The 23,249-nt window shown below is 43.0% G+C and overlaps 1 protein-coding gene across 5 annotated transcripts in view; it reads right to left on the reverse strand.

Moving 5' to 3' along the window:
- Positions 1–23,249, reverse strand: part of bnc2 (basonuclin 2) — a 167,810-nt gene that overhangs the window by 7,400 nt on the left and 137,161 nt on the right. For all 5 annotated transcript variants that reach the window (XM_056370710.1, XM_056370701.1, XM_056370718.1 and 2 more), the window contains one exon: positions 5,446–7,853. In XM_056370710.1, coding sequence (XP_056226685.1) covers positions 5,446–7,853 — 2,408 coding nt within the window. The remainder of the gene's footprint in view (positions 1–5,445; positions 7,854–23,249) is intronic.

Consider the following 23,249-nt stretch of genomic DNA (forward strand, 5'->3'; position numbering starts at 1 on the left):
AAGAAAGTCTGAAAAATGCCATAATCAGTGATCAGTAAATGAGAAAATGGACACAATTTCTGCAGGGATACCAGCCAACAGGCTTTGATGTGAGGAGGGGCCATAGATTTGCTCTGTTAAGCCTGAAATTCAGGATGCTGTTGATGATGCTCAAGTAGGCAGGTCCTTTGCAACATGTCTCCATCTCTAAAACAACACCTTCTCACTGCTAATAAGCTCTAAGTTAACCATCGCTATCTCAGTTGTAAGATACTAAAGTCAAACATGCTAAATATCATGCAGTAAGTAGTCTGCGCTATAGCTACAGTTGCCATTTTAAATACTCAAAATGCACACCACATTGTCAGAATATTACAACAATATCTAAATGAAAAATATTCACAATTACAACTGCAATCTCTTTATCCATTTTACAGATATATGCAAATAAAATAGATGGAAGAAGAAAAAAGTCACTTTATGAGATATCATTAGTAACCATTTGGAATTTATTTTCATCTCAATATCTGAAGAGGAGAGAAAGAGTCCAGTTTAGGATTATTTGCATAAACATTATTGAACTACTGTGTCGGCACCGCTGCATGGCCCTAAATAATCAAAATAAGTCAGCTGAATCTTCACACAGTGGGCATAATGCACTTACCCCTTCATTTATCAGATTTAGACTTTCTGCCCCATTTCCCAATCCCCTCTATCACTCCACCACCATCACTCCACCACCTCAGTACGCTCTGTCTTTCCTCCCCCAAACCCAACTCCTTATACCCCCCCCCCCCCCCCCCACCCACCCACCCACCCACCCCCCGTCTCTGCCTCCCTGTTGGCCAGTAATGTGGCTGGCAAACCAATTTGACAGTCTCATCTTCGCCCAAAAGATGGGGGAGGCCTCCAGAGAGCCCATTTTTGACTGTGCAGAGGAGGTAGAGCGAGAGTGTGCCATGTCCCAACCGGCGTTAATCATCTGATGGCCCTTGCCCTTGTTTTTGTGTCAGTGTGTACATGTGTGTATAGGTGTGTGTGTATATGTGTGTATGTCGTCTAAATGACTCATAATGCGTAAATGAGATAGAAAGCTGAGTGGTATTAAACTGACACCAGTGGTTCTTTGTCTTTCCTGTCATTTGGGGTGCGTTATGAGGTTTTGGGTGTAAGTGGGAGGACAAGAGTTTTAGTAACATTTATCACTCTCTGCCACTGTTATATCTCCTTTGCTTGTTTAATTCTGTTCAACAGCACAAGCTGCAAACAATGATTTGAGTATCCTCAAATAAAAGAGTGGATAGTCATTAAATATGCATGAAAAACATTTTTATGTACAAGTTATGATTTAAAATTACTTGAAATTCCGTTGATGCCATTGTGCTCGCGTGGGTGTCTATATGTTATTCATCTAAGAATGAAATATTTCCCCTTATTCTTCTCAAAATACATCACAAGAAAACAAAGGGATGTAATATTTCAAGTTTCCGTCTTTTGATCAGCAGATAATATTCAACTGGGGTGAGTGCCTTTTGCTAACATATTCTCTCTATGAGCCGCGTGCCCTTTGTTTATAAGAGACAAACAGAGAGCTGATTGTGGAGCAGCGGAGCCGGGCCCACATGCCGTGTGGGGACCGAGGGAGACAGAGAGAGGAAGGAGAGGGAAGGAAAGAGCCTCTCCAACATAATTAACCTTCACTCTCCGTTTGCAGTGGCCCGTGTGGGGACGATGGGCTGTGCACTGTTGCACCATGAGAACGTGGATGAGGGAGGACACCTACTTGGTTTAGCGACATAAAAGGAGCAGGTTAAAAAGCTGGAGTGAAGGTTTATAAAAAAAAAAGAAAAAGAAAAAAACTAAAAAGAAGAAGCAGGATAGGCTGATAAAAATGAGATAAGTAAGGCAAGTCTTGTCACCAGTTTAAAAAATATGATTAACGTGACTAATAATGGTGATGATTACTTGTATACGCGCCTTTCCAGCAGTTAATCATGCAGCGTCTTCAACACTTCTGCCGACGCTGCTCGCTCCCCACAATAAATATGCAATCATTTACCTCCATGCAGCAGGCGGCTAGGAGGCTGCGAGAAAACACCCCACTGTAAAACCACACACGCGCGCGCACACACACTTATGTTGCTCTCTGTTTTACACTCAAAAACACACACGTTACATGTTTGCTCAAGGGCACAACGAATAACCCCTCTCCTGTATGTATGCGTGTGTGTGTGAGAGTGTGTGAGGACGTAGGAAATTCATTTAAACACGCTTGTGTATGCATGTGTGTGAGATCGGCTGTTCATTCTTCAGTCTTATAAATAGGGCAGGGATCCAAACTAAACAAACACTAGTGATTCTTTTTTCCATGGCAGCACATTTACAGTGTCCTACTCTGACAATGTCATTGGCTCTCGGTTGTTTTTCTCTGTAGATCAAATGACCTCTCCTCAGTTTTCTTCTTCACTTTGATATGAGAGTGTTTGATGCCGTTGTCTGATGGTGTGTTTACGTGCCTTTGGCTTTTCACTCACGGACTAATCATATATGCAGAGGCACTTAGACTTCCCTGTTGCTGGATGTCAACAGCTGTTTGGAAGGTACTGAGAAGAGGAAGCCAAGCAGGACTGCATATTATAATGCCGCTTTAGCATATATTATTCAGCTGAAAAACAACAACAAGAAGAAAACACTGGTTTACCTTTCCTCTTATTAAAATTCACTGTGGTTATTATTCTAATGGTTCTTAGTTTTTTATTTTCTGAAGAGAACTACATTGCGTTGATTATTGTCGTTTTTATCAATCCTTTATGTCTGAGGTGAAACACTGCAAAGAGCTGCTTATTAATTGCTCTGCCAACACCGTTGGCGAAAAAATCATATTAGGAGAAAGAATGAAGTTTGACTTGATCTCATTTACTAGTAATAAACATTCTAAACATTATTTTGTGCAAATATCTTTGTACATGCAGCTTCTTAATCTTATCAGGGCAATTGCTCTTATGAAAACAACCAAATTATTTTCCCATTTTATTGCTATCATTACACTCAAACATACATTATATCATTAGAGGATTATCCAGGGACAGATTTGATGAGAGCCTGGCTTGTCTATTGACTCGTCTAAAAGCCCCAGGATTCCTTTAGCTATGCAATGCCCTTCTTCTGTTATTTTGTTCCCCTTTTGAACCAGCAGCAGAGTAATATGTCCCATATGCCATCAGGAATTTATCCCCCACAGAAAAAGTATGGAAACAATAGAGTGCTTAGGTCTCACCCACCCAGAGCTATAAAGTACAGATGCATTATGTTCACAATTGTCCCTCCTTGCTACAAAGTCATCTCTGTCTCTTGTATGTTCTGCCACTTTGTGCGTTTGAATGGCGTTCATGTACTGGCGTTTCTCATCATGGAGTCAAACTGTCAGACACACACACACATGCAGAGTGACACAGGAGGAGAGAGAGCAAAGAAGGAGTTCATGTTGAGGTGTTACTCTTTCTCTGTTCAGTGTCATCTAATCTTTGAAGCCTAAAGCAGTCCACTCACCCCTGGCTTGGCAAATGCCTGGCTGCATATATGTTAAAATGCACCTTCCCCTCTAACCTTTTCCCTATTGTTTTCTGATTATTTTCTTCTGCTCACTTCTCATATGCCATTGTGGGGTCATAACAACAGATTCCAGTTTGAAAGGGACTAAATCACATCACTGCACAAAAAATCAGTCCAGCTGTTGGAACTGAAAGTCTTGATTCAAAGACATAACACAAAGCAATATCTGCTGATTACCAGCGGCACTTTAGCTCCTATCTGCCATGAAGAACTTTTCTCATGTTAAATTGATGAACGTACTATGGAACTCTATTTTTGCTATTGAAGAGTTGAAAATAAATAGTTTTCTCTTTTTTATCTATTTGTACATATTCCTGTGTGTGTGTGTGTGAGTGTGCATATGTGTGTGTGTGCGCACATGTTACACAGCAGGCCGATCATGCCTCGGGCATTTTCTATTTTCTAAAGCCTTGTCAAAAGACGGGAGCTAACAAACTCACTGGTGGCAGTACAGCACACTGAGGCAGTGGATGCTATAATAACATTTCCTGTCATCTTGCTGCTGTCGGCACAGCTGCGTCAGGTGAGCAGCAGGGTCGCACCTTCACTAACGCTTACTTGTCTCCTGTTCTGCTCCCCTTGTTCCCCCCCCACATCCATTCTAATAGTCCCAGAATCACCTGCTCTATTTACATGCTGCTAATGAACAAACATTGGTAGGAACAGATGCCACTAAAACAACAAATGTAATAAAAGGCTTGGGGTGGAAAAGGAGCTGCAACTTGCCCCTTACTAAAATTAAAGTCTCACTTTAATAATTTTTTTTTTTTTTTGGAGTGAATAAAAACTTATGTAGAGCAGCTGAGTTCTATTAAAGAGAAAGAGTGTGAGCATGAGTGCTGTGTATTTTAGATGGGCGGGGGGTATTTACAATTTGTTTCAAGGTTTTACATTATGTGCCTGCTGTGCTGAGTGACTGGATAACTCAGCCAAGTAACCATGGTTGTTGAATATGATTGTCTGTGTCACCTTAAAATATTAATTCACATTTATTCTGATAGCTATTTAATTTGTCTAATAAAACTAGCACTAATGGATACAATTTTAGCTATAAAGGATTGTGACATAGAAATTCTACTTATTAAGCATGACTGAATGCTGGCTAATTTAACACTTGAAAGTCACTCCCATGCTGCAAACAGTTTAAACCCTTCTGGATCCTGTACTAGCCAAGGGCACTTGTGATGTGTATGTATCTCCATCATCAATCTGCTGCCAGTTCTACTGCTGTATATATATTCTGAGTGTGTGGGACTGATATGTGCTAACAAGCCCAGGTGAGCATGGCTAGCCTCACCTCCTAATGCGCTAATAAATGCAGTGGTTTGACAAACCGCTGTCTATGTTAATATATGCGCCTTCACTTCCCTGTGACAAGGTGGGGTAGTAAGGGCAGGTAAACAACACACTGCTGCTGGAGGGTTGATGGATACAACCTGGTGCTTGTATGAAAGTATGTGTGTGTTTGTGTGTGTGTGTGTGTGTGTGTGTGTGTGTGTGTGTTTCTCATCCTGACACCCTACTCTTCTGAACTTTGAGTTGACAAGGAGCAGATGTCCCTGAATTCATTTTTCAGTATTCCATTAGCTAACAGATGTTAAGTGATAGCCTATGCAAGGAAATGTCATACAGTAATGAAATACTGCAATTTAATCCTGTTTTATTAACATCAAATGAAAACCCATATCTCACAAAAATACTTAAAAAGAATTATATTCTGTAGATGTATGTAGTGCCATTACATAAAATATAGAAGATAATAAATACTGAATTAAACATTTCTACTGAACCTACCTGCGACTTTTGCAATTATATTAAAATAAAAAGGAAACATCACCAAGTTCTAGCACTAACCTGTCTCGGCTCCGCCGGGAAGGGAAAGCAGCATTGCAGCCAGCCACAGTGCACACATGCATCTCTTTGAGATGCACATTCTTGTAGTGCAGTTTCATGCTATAGGAGCTCTTGAAGCTCTTCTTACAAACATAGCAGATCTTGGGGTCAGGACTTGAGCATGGATCCCCCTCTGGTGATTGAGAAGAAGGGAATTTGGGTGGGCTGGCACCGTAGCCCATCGAAGAGATGAAGCTCTCATGCAGGGCTGCCATACTTGCAGCAGCGGCAGCAGCTGCTGCCATGCCTCCATTATACAGGCCATACTGGCCCATGCAGAACATGTCATAAGTAGGATCGTTGAGTTCTTCCTTGATCTTGATAGGGGGCTGATGAGGGGAGGGTGATGAATGGCACTTGCCTTCCATTTCCTTTCTCAAATGGGCTTCCTCACCACCCTCATCGTCATGATCCTTGTCCAGACCCCTTCCACCCCTGCTGTGTTTTTGCTGTTCCTCCACATCCATGAGCTCATCACGGTAGAACATCTTGGAATCAGAGGTTTCAGACTCATTCTCAAAGTCCCTCTCATGGTCCTGATCCTCAGAGGTGAAGCTGTCCATGCAACGTAGCTCACCAGAGCCTCGCAGATCATTTCCACCCCTGCTGTCGCTACCAGTCCCTTCCCGGCATTCATCTTCACTCTGTCTCATCATGCCTCTCAGAGCTAATCCAGGGCTCATCTCATCTTGAGAAGGGGATTGCTGTCCACTACCACCACTGTGGTTCCCAGTACCACTGCCACTGTTGTTGCTGTGACAATTTCCATTCATTTTGATATTGTTGTGAAGAAGGGATGACTGGTGATGGTGGTGATTTTGGTGCATGTTATCATCGTCATCCTCATCTTTGTCATCGTACTCATCTGCCACATCAATCACTTCCTTCTCAATCTTCACAGGCATGCTAGATTTACGAGGCTTCTTTTTCGGTGTAGGGTCACTGCTGCCACCAGTGAGGTCCTGATTGGCTGTTGGCGTAGGTAAGCGGTGGGACATAGGTCCAGCCTCTGACACATGAACATTATTATGTGAAGCCACAGCTGCAGCAGCCAGGATCTGCTGCTGCTGGTCCATTAGGGTGGTACTGTTAGTGGTGGTGGGCAGGATGGGGCTGGTCGGAAGTGACACTGGAGGACTGACGAGATCAGCAGGGGACAAGAGTGTACGGTAGAATGGGGGTACTGGCTGGACTGGCTGCACTGACTTCAGGGAGGGGAACACCAGTGGACTTTGCAGGGGTGACTGAAGCATAGGGTCTACTGGTGGAGTAGTGAAGCCCAGTGGTGGCCTTCCAGGGCTGGTGAGTGTGAAGCCACCATTCTTGGTGCTTGAGATGACGGGTGTGCCAGTGGTTGAATTGGCACGAATGAGGTCCTTGTCGCGGTTATTGCGCAGCATGGGCATGTGCAATCGCGGATTGGGGTTGGCACTGTGACGGTTGCGGCTGCGAAGTGAGCTGAAGACCATATTGCAACCCTCAATGGTGCAACGGTGTTTGATCTTCAAATGTACAGCATTATAATGTATCTTAAGTGTGCCTTTATCATAAAAGGTTTTGCCACAAGAGTTACAGCACACGCGACCCTTACGTGAAGTGGCTCCCATGCGGCGCATGCGATGCATCTTGGAGGAAAAGGAGGGATGGGTGATGGTTTTAGACTGCTCATCCTTTACAAAGTGGTGGTGGACCTGATGGTCACTCAAGCTGTTGGGTTGCTGAGGTTGATTTTGGGACTGCTGTTGGCCCTGTTGCTGCTGGAGCTGTGTGTGCTGTTGCTGCTGTTGCTGAGCTTGCTGGGTAGAAGGGGTTGGCGAGATGGGTGATGCCCTGTTGTTGGGCTCTGTCTTGGGTTCAATGTTGTTGTTAATGGCTCCCATGGCTCCACGGCTAGGACTCTGGCCTGTGCGAAAGGGTGACAGAGACACTTCTGACTCACTGGTCTCCACCTGTTCACCTTGGTTTGGCAGGCTGGGCTCCCGGAGCCGGAGGGCAGACTGCTCCATAGGCAGGCCATTAGGGGGCAAGCCGAGCATGGGGGCAGAGACTGGGTTGATGTACTGGAAGGGAAGGAGGAAGGCTAAGCTATTGGGAATATTCTCGAAATGGTGAATGCTCGATGGGCTACTGTTTTCCAGATGTGTCAGGAGTCCAGGGCTGCGGGTCCTGTTGTTGCTTTCAATGAATGTCCTAATACCGGAGTCTGTCTTGGAGGAGGGAACTGTTACTGCCTGACCTTCCTTCTCCTGAATGGCCATCAGCTCCACAATGGACTTGGTCTCACCAAAGCGAAGGAACTGCTGTAGGGTGATGATCTCTTCTTCTCTGGACATGATGGTCCAGCGGTCCAGCACCTTGCCTGCAGCATCCTAGATGCCCCAGAAGAGACAAGAGAGAAGACAAAAATACAAACCATTATTGATTGTGAATAATCAGTGTGGTCAAAGGAAAAGATAGAGCAGGGGTTAGTTTGTAAGGGCAAGCTTTTCTGCTCATGAAATTCAGAGGCCCCTGGAGCGACATGTAAGTAAATCTCCCCCCTCCCCTGTCATTCTTTCCCATCTACTTTTTTCTATAAGCCAGCCCTACAAATGTGATCATTAATCACACAATGATGAGAGTAGGCAAGAGTTTAATTGAGTCTCAAGCAAACAAATCAAAATCACTGAGGTGGGGCTATCAGTAAGTCTATGTGACTTCCAGAACTGTAGGGATGTGAGACTCAGTAAAACAGCTTTGTAAAAGACATGGACTCTTGCTATAACTCCCTCTGTACACAAACGGTACCTAGGGATATTTACAAAATTGTGTGAGCCAGAGAAAAAGTGGGTAACAGAAATAATAGAATAATTAATGCAAGCCACTAATCGCACCTTGGTTGGCAGGATTTTTTCTGTGTGTTCTCTGTCTCTGAGGCCGTGAAAGGCTTGAGGGAGGATGGGACTGCTACACTATGTATTAGGGAATGGCTATGGACATTCAAAGAGGAAAAACTCATGTTTATTTAAGGTTGTGTTGCAGGATGCCTTGACAGTGACATTGAGCTTGTGTTCCTTTGCATATTTATCATGCTTTTATGTTACTGAAGTCCAAAGGATGTATAACCTGTGTTACCTTAAATATTTATCATGTCATTATGTAAGTAAGGTTTAAAGGATGTACAACCTGTTTCACCTTAAATATTAATGATGAAGTACTTTTTAATAAATGACCATGGCATTACAGTCACTCTTAACTAATGATGCATTTTAGTTGACAGTGGCTGAAAAAGGGCAAAAATGTAAAATAACAAATAATAACAATAGATTATTTATAACAACACTTTGGATTTCCTGTTCCTGTGTTCTGCTGTTTCCATCCTAAGAGACCAGAACTACTCCAATGGGACTGTGGCATTATTCCAAATACAACACTTTACTTGGCCAGAGTCTTTCGGAGATGTGCTATTCATGGTTGAAAAATAAAAAGCTTAGACTCCATGAAAATGTGCACATTGTCAACCATCAAGAGATGGCAAGGGATTCTGAATTGACTTTGTGGTTGAGCTACTAAGTTTGAGGCAATGAATGTTTGACCCAGTACTTTTGTCCCTGTGTATGAACCCACATCTTTTGCTGCTTCATAGCACTGATGACAGAACTCTTCACAAAATTATACTCATACTGTATAAATGCTGCCACAGCTGTTGTTATATAAGATGGTATGAGTGTTCGTGTGAACAAGATAAAAATAGATGAAAGAAAGAGGGAGAGAGACAGTGTAAATACTGCAATTCACACACGGGTTCCTGGGGGACCAAACACAAGTGACATCAAGGGAGCAACACAAGCGATGACAATTAGTCACAGTGAAATGGTAACATTTCAAATGTGCTCCTAGCTGCTGGCATCTATAAAACATAAATGGCAACTCTGGTGAGTAAAAAGCTGTAAAAACCAACATCACAAAGCACAAAGGGCCTGTAAGGAGAAAACAGAAGATAAATGTTTTAGGAGAGACAGCGAAAGAGAGATAGTAAGGGAGAGACACAGAGGAAGAAGAGCAGAAAAACAGAGAAAATAAAAGTGTGAGTGGTTTCATATCATGCCCTCAGATATACTGGAGAAATAGATTCTTCTGAGACGAAACATCAATAGTCACTGGGGTATTTGTTGTTAAATATACATTAAAAAACATTTTACACTTTCATTCTGTGTGCGCTCTGGAGTTTTTGCCTGGAGGTATGACTTTAAATTCTAGCCTGGGCACTATTATTTCATACTGCATGGCCATCTGGGCATTAGTACTTCCATTTGATTTAATTGAAACAAAAAATGAAAGCAAATTAGAAAGTGAATCTTTAAATAGTTCCACAACCAGAACATTTCTTAAGAAATTGTAGTTCTAAGAAGTGGAGCAGTCTTTGATATTTTCTAGTGACAAAAAAGATTAATTTGTGAGTGTTACATTTAAATACACTAGCCTACAATTACAACTCTGATTAGTAGAAAAATCATAAGTAAAATTTAAGTGTATAATTCCTACGAATAGGGTGTCTGCTGCAGCAAATAGCAATAGGGAGTACTTGCATTTTTGGGATCATTCGTAGGCCACGTTTAACTCAATTTAAGCCAGTTTAAGACCTCTTAATATCACTTTCCAAGCTGCCCCACTTTGATGTTTGCTCTTCAAATTAAGATTGAAATAACATTAATAAGAACCACAAGCTCCCAAAAATTAGGTAATCTTAATAGGAGCTCCATTAATAAGTGTGAGGGATTAGTCTCGAGAATTAAGTCAAATCATTAAGTAAAAACTATAAAAAGCTTTGCATTTTTACACACATCAAAAATATGGCTTGACCAGTGCCGCCCATCAAATTCACACACAGTGATCCACACCTGTTGCAATCACTGACTGGAGAAAAACAGGGTTTAGACATTTATTTTATCCTCTAGTAGTCCGACCCCGTGCCTTCACTTCCCTACACATGAAGTTAAACAAAAGCCAAAACACAGTGACACAGGCCAAACTGCAAAGCATTAGTGCGTGGAGGGGCCAGCGAGCTGTCAGAACAGGTCAACAGTTCTGCTATGCACAGGACCCTGTGAGGAGGCTAGAGGACGCTCTCCAAGCCCTCCTCGTTCACTTGGTCAATTGAGTTTTGGAGGCCAGTCAACAAGCATTGAGGCTGGGGTCGGGCTTAGAGCAGAGAGTCGATACAAATTCAAAAATGGAACAAATCGGCCAAGAAAAGGATGTGAAGGGACAAACCTGATAACTCAGTCTCTGTGAAAACTACTACTGGTTTTTATGACAAGAACCTTTCAATACACGGCTGTTTGTTAAATATCATTGCAGTACCTCATTCATGACACTGGATTTATCTTCATTTCCAGACAAAAATGCTTAATGCAGATAACCCCCATAAAAAATTATAAACGAGCAAAGGTGTAAAAAAAAAAAAAAAAAATGCATGAATTGTACGAGAGTGACTTATCTAAAGTGTGTTGACACACATTTGTAGACAAACAGAGGACCCTGTAGTCCTTACCACAGTAAGTCTCACAACTCCACTCCCCTGCATTAGCCTTGTGATGCTGTGAGAGAAACAAATATGCCATTAGAAGCACTTTTACAAGTAGGCACTCATCTTCCAATTAGCTTAATGTGGCCCTCTTTCCCCTATATTTTCCAGGCGTGCCCCACCTCTTCTTGTACACTCCCTCCAGGAAAATCTCATTAATCCACCCCTCCCCCATCTCCACCAGTGCTATGACATATTAGTCTGTCATTATGCATCCCAGAGTCCTTTAAACAATACAGCTAAACCTCTGTTTGCCAGGTTAATGACTATTAGCCAGTAATTACAGAAGAGAGACGATAGGGTACCCACTTTATCTGGTGGACAGCCTGCTGCTGTTAGTTTATTTTATCTGCCTGCCTCCATGTCTCTCAGAATTAATCTAGCAACGGCTGTATTTATTCATCTCTCTGCCGCTGCGATGCATTCTTAATTCATGGCTGTCTCTAATACTGTGGCGCTGAATGTTGTGTAGTGGGTGTGTAGTCGGGTATCCACCTTGCAAATTGCTGACAATGAGGATGAGCAAATGATGGCCTTGTCATGGACCAGGGCACTACTGTCAGTTAAAACAAATCAGGCAATTATGCAATTAGCAGGTTGTATGCCGGGCTGTATTAAGAGCCAGGGTGTGAAGCGTTGTTAGGTTGCATAGTGTGCATTTGGGATTAGCAGCTTAACATGTATACGCTTTTCACTAATCATCACCTATCATACTCAGTGGCTGAGTCTATTTGGCAAGCATGAAGAGAGATGCTATGCTAAGCACACAGCAAAAAAAGGAAAATATTAGCTATTAAAACAACGTATTGACCTGTGCCTGTATACACTAGATCAAATGGGAGATCTCCAACTCACATAGAGCCTTTCTCACATAACATCCACGATACTTACATTTACTGGCATGATGTGCAATTGTGTACATCTTTGTAGAATGACAGCTACACTGGTCCCACATTAACATCACAGCAGTTCAACTGATCATGAGACAGTTGCACTAGGAGGATCAGTTCTCACAATGGCAAAGTGAACCATGGGAACCACATTGATTCAACAATCACCTTGCAGTGAATGCGATCTCCACCGCGCCTCGAGGGAATCCCCATTGATCTCCAGTCCTGCTTTCAGATCCAGTTCCTTTAAAAAACTGCTCTATCCCTGTGTTCGCCACTTCAGGGGAGGTTAAGCAGAAGTTCCTTGTGATCTGAGAAGGTCTTGAACCTTGGCGCTTCCTTTTCCATATTCTGTTTCTCCCCCGCCCCACCCCACACCATATCGGGCCGTATGAATAATGCAGAGGATCTAGTGGCAAGGGGTATCGTGGGGGATGGGTTCACGCAAAGCCCACTGCCTGGAGCCATCACATCACAGGGCAGGAGCTCCCAAGACATAGGCTGCTCCCCCATTGGATCCCCAGTGGCAGGTCAGAGGTCATGTGTGAACAACCAGCTCTACTTCTTCCCCTGTGATGGACCTCAGGGAAATCAGTAGCTACGTCCAGACGTGGGTGGAGGACATTTGTAAGAATCATAGAGGTTGAAATTTGCACTGTGTGATCATTGTAAATTCCTCCTTTATGTTCTGCGCATCAAAAGAATGCGTTACTATGGATGTGACCTTGTGTATCTACCTTAGATGTTGGATGTTTTCTAAACTGCACAAGCAATAACTTCTTCTTCTCCACAGCAAGAAGATAATCTACTGTACATAGACATATAGTTCAGTGGTCAACAGTAAAATCATGTCATCCTATCATCAGATGGACAGAGTAGTCTCTCTGGGGAACAATCAATTACGTCACCTTGCGGTATCTTATAACAGTACCAGGCATTTCACTAAATAAACTATCACTTAACTTAACTGAGCTTTTTTGAAATAAGTACAAGAAAAAGAAATCTATGGCAGTATTGTGTGGTTTACAGGTGTCTTTCAATACATTAGATTGCAAAAAATAACAAATAGCAGCCAAACAAATTCACATCTGTTTTAGAAACTTTCCCACATTGTCTCTCTGAGATACTCTTAGTAGTATTGTGCAAAGTCTTACAGATCAGCCTTGATGCCTCGCTGATAGTAGTCTGGTTTTAATAAGTGACTGTTTGTGCAGTTTTGGTGGTAAATGAGATACAGGAGATAAAACAGCAGCTGAAAACAATGTTATATCGTATTTTACTGTCGCTGATGTTCATTTGTGCACACCAATAGCTTAATTATATACAACAAATGCAATAGTCACAATCTTTAATTGTTAAAAGATGGCAGCCATTTATTTAAATGGAGGAAAGTGGAAGAGCATATGTACCTACATAGACACAAAAGTTAGACTTGCCAAATCCTGTTTTCCATATAACGTCAACCCCTTTAAAAGACAGCTGAGATGGAAACACAGGTGATTCAATAAAGTCCAGACAGGACCCTCTGTACCAGCTCATGTTGCTGATTACAACTTGGAACAGATCTATTCAAGTTTGATTCCTACTTTATAATTCAATTAACAACCATGCAAAGGGCATTGCCTTGGTCAATATTATGCTCATGACTGCCAGAGAGGACTGCTTGCTGGGCTCTGCTGTGAGTAAATGTGAAGAAGCCACAGGGCTTATTTCGCCGGGCCAGACACACTGATCAACCAACAGGCCGCGAGATACCCTGCCTTCACCTCTCAACCTGATTTAACTCATGGCTTTGGTTAAAAATTCATGACTGTGTGTTAGTTGTTGCTAAGGGCACACTAATCGACTGGAGTGAGATTTATAGTGCAGTTGCAGACTGCAAGGATGGGGAGGGGGATCAGGAGGGGTTATTATAGAGGACTTTACCACAGACGGGTGAGTCACAATCTGGCACATCCTAGGTTCCAGGTGGCCTTTAGTAAACAGTTCCCGTTTCTTTTCCCACTGACTTGTCTTTTTTCATTATCTGTTTTTGAAAACAAACCTGCCATTTTTAAAAAGGTCTCCTAAACTCTGATTCATCCAACCCCGCCTGACCTCCACCACCATCATCACCACCCCTTTTTGTTTTAAAGCTGTCCCTCTGCATCTTTAAAAAGTGGAAAGGACAGTCTTTTGGCCACAGCCCAGCAGAGGTGCAGATGGGGCAGCACATGGAAGCCATTTCAGGCCCCGGTGCGCTGCAGAGCAAAGTCGACTGTTCTCTGAGTTCAGAACCTCTGAAGAACCGCCTCGCAGCACTTACATGTGAGCAGCGTCTGGGTCTGGACTGATGTATTGATTCCCTGTCTCTTTTCACAAAGCATACACAATAACGTTGGCTTGCCTCACCCAACTGTGCTAAGGAACCGTAGCCACGGTCAATGTGTAAAACTCAGCGGACCTAGCACTGAGCTAGAGGGGATGCCTCAGAGAAGAGGGGTGGAGTGATGGAAGCAGCGAGGGAACGCCTGATGGTTCACATTAATTGAGGATGATTCGTGTGATCTCCTGGGTCTGGATGCAGCAGCCAGGTCTGTCGTGGGCCTGGGAGACAGATGTGGGGGCCGCTGTGCTCCCTCCAGGGCCAATGGAGAGCAGTGAAGCAGCTGAGAAATGGTCTGTCTGTCCAGTGTGTGTGTGTTGGTAGAGATGCAAGGGAGGGGGCTGACAACCTGCTTTTCTCTCCCTCTTATATCACATCTCCTTTGTCTTGATTACTATTTTGGCAAGAGGCCGGTGCAGAGAAGGTGCATTAACATATGCTCACAATTTGCTCTTTGGCCACATTGTTACATGTTTGTACTGTGTCTTGATGTATCAGTCATTTCTGTTTCTCTTTTGTGTAATACCCGCCCCTTTACGCATTATATCCTGAGGCTAGTAATGGGTAGTGAACACAGTCTTTGGTAAGTAATGATGCTTCAAAAAAGGTGAAACTTAGAAAAGCATAAACTTGTATTTATTGCAGATGAAAACTTTACATTAGGGCTCCAGCTCATAAAACCCATATGTGACAAGTTGTTTCAGGCTATTCTGCATACAAGGTTTTGAATAGTTTGAATGTACAACAAAAATGCATTACACTCTTCCTGAATTTTCCTCGATACTTCCTGGGGTGTAACACTCATCTTCACACTATCAAAATAATCCACACATCACTTTCATGTCACTGTGTAAATGGAAATAGATTTGAATGGATAATGGATTACAGCGTAGGTAAACCTTCCAAGTCGTTTTGTTTTGGTCTAGCTGGGAACAGACAGAGGTGTCTGTAACACACAGACACACTGCATTAGAGGAGCTTTTCAGCTTTCTCCTGTGTTTTTGCTATGGAGCATGCAGGAGGAAAGAGAATAAGCTAATGGACTCTTTACTTAATGTGATCAGAGCCATTATTGACATGCTGCCAGGAAGATGCAAGACCATTAACTCGAGCCTCTCTCTCTCTCTCTCTCTCTCTCTCTCCTCTCTCTCTCTCTCTTCTCTCTCTCTCTCTCTCTCTCTCTCTCTCTCTCTCTGGTACCTTCCCTCCACCCCACTCCTTTCCCCGACAGTATTTCACTGCTGCCCTGGCTCACATATGGAGGAAGGGCCACTAGGGGGTCTGGGTGCCCCAAAGGAGTCTGTGTCTGTCATGTTAACTAGGAATCTGTGATACAGACTATTTGGAGAATTGGCAACAAGATGTTGCTCAGGACTTGGCAATCGTAAATCAGTCCTTATAGCATTGTATAATCTTAGTGTTTGTCTGCTGTGAGTGCTGGACAAGTGCTCAAATTTTTTTATGCAGTATGTCGTGATGGTTTAGTTGGCCCGGCAGCCGACCATGCAAATTTAACATCTTGTAATTTAAATCAATTTTTATTACTCTGTTGAACTGTCTAATAAAGTAGAAGTCGCTGCAAGTCGCTTTTTTTTTTATCTGTATTTGAAAAATAATATATGGTGAGTTTTGTACAATATTATGTACACACTTTATAAAGAGAGACAGTACTGGGGGATTTTTGACATCCTAGAAAGAAATAAAATAAAATATAAGGACTAAAATAGTTCGTAATGTATTCAAGCTACAAAATATAATGCATTATAAAATTGACCAAATTACTAAAGAACCTTTGTTTTAGCAAGCCTTTTCATTTCCATTTTAAAATTTAAAGTATAAAAATTCAAATAAGAAAGGTTTGCACCCACCCAGTATTATTTTAGTTTTTCTAGACATTGATACATTTATGAGAAAATTTGGATGTGCAATTTCCACTTTCATGCATGTATTTAGGAAAGTTTAAAAAAAAAAAAATATATATATATATATATATATTAAAGGCTATAATTTGGGTTAAAAGTAGTTGTAGTAAGTTTAATTATTAGCCACATTTATAATTAAATAATTAAGTGAGTGAAATGGATATTTTAAATTATGGTAATAAGTTAATTATTTCTCTGTCTAGTTTAGCACCTTGCAAATATGTTGTTAAAGACATTTTTCTCGACACAGACTTGGAAAGAAAGAGAGAAAAACAGACTAATAACATTACTGTAAATTAAACCTAAGGCTGAATGTAAGAAGTGCGTTAGTGTGTACTGTTGTTTTATCAGAGTGAAATAGTGCACTGAGTGAGTAAAATGGTCCCAAATCACACACGGTGAAGTCTCCCTGTTTTTAAACTGCCTCACTGGAATTGTTGCCTGGCATGTAAGTTGGCTCATTCATCTTGGAGGCGGAGGGTGCCAGTGTGGCTGCAGTGTAATTCACACTCCCCCAACCTATGTGCCAGAACACATCTATCCCTGTGGCCCAGGGGCTCACATCACCAGCGGCCGAGAGGATGTTCATGTTTATGTGTGCATGAGTATGTGTGTGTGTATGTGTGATCGCATATGTGTGCGTCTGTGATCATGTGGGTACGACAGGAAGTGGTGCTCAGGTCTCTCGGGGCATGGTTCCAGGTCCCTGGGCCTGTCTACTGTCATAAGTTCCAGAATGGTGATTACTTACTGCAAAAATAAACACCATTACCATCTGGTGCTGCTTCTTTGTACTGTAACTTATACACCAAGAAAAGCTCTAGACCATCAAAACACAGACTTGAGAACAATAACAGAAAAAAATCAAATCTGCACTGTAAAATCTGAATGTTTTTTAATCCCTGTACATTTGTAAGATCAGATGAATACCTTTTAATTTGGATGCTCAGAATAAAATCAAACACTCACTAAAACAACTTTTGATCTATATGAGGGGGCAGATAGTGAAGAACAAAAGGTTTACTAGGAGTCATAGTGAGAAAGTTGAGATGATGGGGGTCATTCAAGACCGTTGAGGCCTTGCAGAACCAGCAGATGTTTGATCCATCCACGGCACATCTGGTCCTCAACACACTCAATCCATTTCACTTGACTTCTCCCTTTTAGATTTTCATTGTTCCTCATGGTCCACTAAGCTTTGCATTCTCCCTTGTGGCCCACAAATATTCATTCACAATCATTCATTCTACCCACTTAAGAGTAATTTCAACATATAGGCTTTTGTTTTTGCATGTGATTAGAAGGGTGTGTGTATGTGTTGTTAGTTTTTATAAGATTTAAATATCTGGTGATGATCAAACATCTTTATTTTATACCCTCCTAGATGTGAGGGGGTCCTTTTTGAAAATGGTTATAAGTTGAAATACCAAGGGAGGAACTCCAAACTCCAGTGGCACTAGTCAGGGAAATGAAAGCTGTCATTCTCATTGTAGTGGGCCCTGGGAGGGTCATACAGTGCTTAACAGTTTCATTGTTTCTTTTATTGTTGGAAACAGAGAGGGGTGTGTACCGTGCAGGTTTCTGAGTTCTGAAGTGCGACGTGACGAGAGGACTGTCAACTCCCCGTAACTCTCCATGCAACTTCCTTTAATAAATGTCAACTCTATGACCCAGCGGCAAATCCCTGGCAGGCTGGGTGGCCGTGTCAGCAGGCCGGTGAGCCACACAATGTCTGGGTTTGGCCCCGGTGACTTTGGGGAAGTGAAGCAAGCCGCTGCTCTGTTTGTTCAGAGAGGGGATGCAGGGCCCCCCTGGAGGTTTAGGCCCAGAATCACCAGACAAAAACATAACCTGTGTGCGCGTGTCGATCAGATTTGGGGACAGATTACGTTATTGTGTTTGCATGAATGTACAGCGGTGTTTATATTGACGTTGTCTGAAAAGGGGATGTGATGTTGCATCCGAAAATGAATTGTTTTTGCTGCGTTGATATCACTGTAGGCTTGTCCTGATTCCAGCCTATGTGTAACGCAATCTTCCTATGTTTGCGTCTAGCCTGGTCTGGCAGTGCTGTGCAGTGCAATGCTATTGATCTCTATAGCCTTGTGGTCTGCAGGGTTCCTGTCAGTAAATGCAATGAGCCGGAGCACCTTCCATTCCCCCTCTCTGCCCTGTGTAGCACCACAAGCTAAACAGCCATCACAGAAACTCAATACAGGCAGACTGGGCCCGAGTCGTCAGCTAGCAGCAGTGCCCTACAACATCCCACGAGGCTCCGGCTAAGTCAATTCAGTGTCAGTGCAGCATCTCACCTCGTAGACCTGTTGCCAGCCTAATATGTCGTGCTAATATGTCTCTCCATACGAATTACAAGGCAGTGAGAGGAACCCAGATGCAATAAGTATGGATTAGCTAATGTCCAGGTTCTGTCTGAGTCTTGTTGGGATGGAGGGAGGGGGGTAATGATAGTAATATCCTTTAACAGGGTGTCTGGCTGTGGCTTGGAGGTGAGATGGGGGCATACAGGCTTCTGGGATTTCTAAGGAGCTCTGGGAAATAAACTTTCCTCTCTGCCGCAGAAGAAAAGGGGAAGGAGTGAGAGAGACAACATCGAAAGAATTATTAGTGAAGAATGAGAGAGATGGAAAGAGTGCGATGGGCTGTTAATGCTTTTTTTTTCTGACTATTGATCAACCTGCAGGGCTAGGGGTGATTGGGTTAGAGGTCCTGAAGCCCGCACCTTGTCTGCTGTGCGTCTGTGTGTTAATGTGCGAACCCATTGATTTGTATTGTGCTTGTATAGTTGCTCTGTGTGTTAGCCAAAGCGCCTGACAGAGGAGGAGTGGGATGGGAGCAGAGCTTGTAAAGAGAAGAAAACAAAAAGGTGGGAGAAGAGGTGAGCGTGTGGTCAAACGGGGGCGTAATTAGGAACCATGTTACCACTAAACTCTATATATTGATCGGAGATAATTCACACGCACCATATCTTCCCCTCAGCAAATGTGCCTAGGTGCTTTAATAATTCATGTTGCATATAACTCTTGTTCATTGCTACCCAATACCCATTTACATCTACCTGTTTGTCTGATTTCTTTTTAAGAAATCAGTATGGTATGCTAATTTCTGACTAAGCTAGTATTGAAAGTTAGAAAATGGAAAGGCTTGGAAATGTCTTATTCTATTCATTACCCAGCCTACATTGCTATCTGGAAGAAATTTAATTTCCCTGTTTATGAAAAATGGGAAGATTAAGTGGGCGAGGGTACTAGCAATTGTTGGACTTTTTTTGTGTAGTTCTGTTTTTCCTAAATGTTCAGTAAAATTACTGGAACCTTGTCTTGGAATCTAGCTGATATATTGCATGATTAAAATCTAAGTTTTTTTTCCCCCCAAAGGGTAGACCACAGGCTGACTAAAAAGAAGTGGAAATTGTTGATATTTCAGGTGGAATGGAAGCAGTTTTGAAATGATAAAACATAGAAACTATTGCCTTGTTTACTAATGCTACCACAAAATGTGTCACATAAGTAGATTATATGCTATATTTTTCTTACGAACACACACACACACACACACACACACACACAAACACACACACACACACACACACACACACACTCACACAGGGACCATGCTTGCCATTGGCAATCCCTGCAGGCAGATGTGGGGTGTGTGCCAGCGGCCTGCTGAGTGAGTAGGCCAGTGTGCCCCTAACTCAGTGCCGGGCACTACGCTGAGCTGCTTTGATGTATGTGTGTGTGTGTGTGTGTGTGTGTGTGTGTGTGTGTGTGTGTGTGTGTGTGTGTGTGTGTGTGTGTGTGTGTGTGTGTGTGTGTGTGTGTGTAGTTGGAGGTCAGTGAAACAGCAGAGGGACTGTGTTATCCTCTGACATGCCTGTGGAAAAATACAAGGATCCCTCTGACAGTGGCTGAACTAAAGGCTCAGAGGACCAGTTAGTGTGTCCACAGGTTCATGTGTACGGGACTGGCTGCAGGCTGTGGGGGCGATACAGACACATAAACACACACCACACACACAAGGCATGCACAGAGACACATGCACACACAATTAAGATGCATTACACTGTTCAGAGTCAGTCTCCCTTGTGAGGTTTCTGGCTTGGTGACACTAATTCTTAAAAGGCTATGTCACTGGCTAAACTGTGGTCTAGCCATGTAAGGTGCAGTCCTCAAGTGAAATGGCAAGCTGCATTGCTTTAGGCCCGACTCATACAGAAACACACGCACACCCAAACACACACACACACACACACACACACACACACACACACACACACACACACACACGCACAGAGGTCAGTACATTAACACAAACAGTTTTGGTTTTGCCGTTGGAATGCAGGAGGACAGGCGAAGAGTTTTGGCTCTGCCCTCTCTATACTTTGCATAATTGCATCTTACATTTCCTTAAGTCTGAAGGGATGTTGAATCCTTAACAGTGATGGGAACCGGGTCTGTTGATCATTAGATTTTGGCAGAGTAACCTGCTGCCACATGTGAGAGAGGTAGCAACACAAATAATGTGTGTGAGAGTCTGTGCACATGTGTGTATGTGTTTAAATGTCTTCATCTCTACAGTATGTAGGCCCTCGAGAGTAAAAAAAAAGAAAACAGGGCAAATAAGAGGACATTAAGTATATGAATTAGCCACAGGTCTAATGTGAGCTCTGTGAAACAATTAAGCAACAAAACAATAGTAGACATTTCATCTTCTTATTGTCTAATCGCCCATCTGACTGCCTGTGTATTTCCCCTCTTAACCCTTGAGATACTCGCTAATGGCTCTCACAATGGAATTATTTACTACCCATGGCAGTGGGGCAAATGGGTCAAATTGTGTGTGTGCGTGCGTGTGTGTGAGTGTGCGCACTTGTGCCCCTTGTAGTCAGAGTGAATGAAAGGGAATGATGGAATCACTGAAGCACGCAGTGACTGAGAGGAGAGGAGAAAGGAGAGGGGGACTGAAGGAGGAGTCCTGAGTGGTGCTTGCTAAAGTGAAAAATCATGCCATGGTGCAGAGGGGCCCGGTTTTGTCCACTGGGAGAAGTGACTACATCTATGCTGGCACTCAAGTGCTCTTAAATACTCTCTCTTTCGCTCTCCATTTCCCCACCGCCTCCCTCTATCTATTACCCCCCTCCACCTCTCTCCATCCCTCTTTCTCTTTCTTCCCCACTTCTCCCTAGGTCCAGTCCAGGTACAAATGGCTATTTGCTGTACAACTCCCACAACATGTTTGTGTCAGCTCGTGCTTGTCCCTAACAGCACGTAAAACAAAAAAAAAAAAAAAAAAAAAAAGGAGAATGGGCCCTTTCTTTATTCACAAATTGCTCCCCAGTACACAAAAGCCCCCTGAATGGAGATGTCAAAGTACGATTAGAGATGTCTGCGCTGGAAGAGGCTGCACAGCTTCTCTGTCAATAGGCTGTAATTCGCTAAGGAGCTGGAAACGGTCATTGTGCGAGTCCTTGTGTGTGTGTCTGTGTGTGAAGCAATTCATCTCGGCAATCAGTTAATCTGCATCCTCCTGATCATCTCACCACAAGAGGTCAATCCTCATTAAAACATGAAGGAATTACGTTAATGATATTATTGTTTTTTTTTTTTAATCCACTGATTCTATTTGAATTTGTCATTAAGAAATAAATTGTTTGGATTATTATGGCAAAATCCAATATAATAAGTGACTTACGGGGGAGGGAGTGAGTGAAATGATCAATTCACAGTTACACATCCTGTTCAGCCCTAATTGTGTCATGTCGAGACAAAATGCTCACTTCTTGATTTAGCCGTGCTAAATCAAGAAGTGAGCACTACGGAGATGAAGGCTGTCTGTGTAAAAGGAATCAACAGTGCTGCCAACCGTCACCTGCTGGGGTTAACCCTGCAGTTGCCAACACATTCAGAAAGTAGATGAAACACAATAGCAGATGAGCCTTTCATTCTCACACCTACAGTCACAGCAGCCTTTCTGTCAGCAGCGCAAAATTGTGTGTGTGTGTGTGTGTGTGTGTATGTGTGTGTTTGTACAGGAGTGCATGCATCGTAGACATATTTCCCCCCCTCTAATTAGCACAAGGGAGTCCTGGGGGCAATCAGAAGCGAGGTTAATGAGAGGGGGAGAGAGCGGAAAAGACGAGGTAGGGGTGCGGCATGTAACGTGCACCTCACTGCACTGGCGCTACAGTATAATACACCCTTCTTATCAAGCTGTCACCCTAAAGGGATATCATCCTCATGGCACCCACATTGATGTTTGGGCCTGTGACATTTCACATGTACGTGTGTATGTTCCGTATGTGGATGAGAGCGGCTGTGTGAGAGTTCCTGTCTGTGCGCCCTGGTGATCCCTCCACCCATTTTTGTTTCATATTATCACTCCGTTCACGTCTCTCTTTCTCTCTAGAAGGCCCAGATGTGACAGCATGTTTCCCATATCAGAGACGATTGGTATACTGGGAGACAAAAAAAAAAAAAAAGAGAGAGAGAGAGAGGGTGCAAGACAGAGCTGCCACACTGGTCTTGGCATCTGTCTGTTCTCAACTAGTGTGCGGCAATGCTGGTGGGAGAAAAGCACAGCCTGCCAGATGTCATTGCTGAAGCTGCCCAGGCAGCGTGAGCGCTGCCTGGCACGGTGAAGCAGAATCACCACCAGCACACTTCATCCTCTCAGAAGGATTCACTTTAGGGAGTAACGATTTTGATTTTATATTGAACAAAAACGAAATAACATTTTCAATTATTAAAAATATCCACTGGGTCGATGATGTCTTTGTCAGATTGTGGCTCAGTTGGCTGACTACAGCTCCTGTGATCCTCCACAAACTCCAACACATGCTCTCCACATGGACAGATTTAACACTGCATAGTAGCATATTTTGTGCAGTTTAGAGGATGGCTCAATTTGTGCTATTTTGTGTAGTGATCATTTTTAACCGCAGCATGTTTTGCCATAAATGGACAGTTGAAACATCAGGACACCCCAGGAAATAGTCTGATTTT

Source organism: Seriola aureovittata, chromosome 3, assembly GCF_021018895.1.
Source record: "Seriola aureovittata isolate HTS-2021-v1 ecotype China chromosome 3, ASM2101889v1, whole genome shotgun sequence".
Taxonomy (NCBI): domain Eukaryota; kingdom Metazoa; phylum Chordata; class Actinopteri; order Carangiformes; family Carangidae; genus Seriola; species Seriola aureovittata.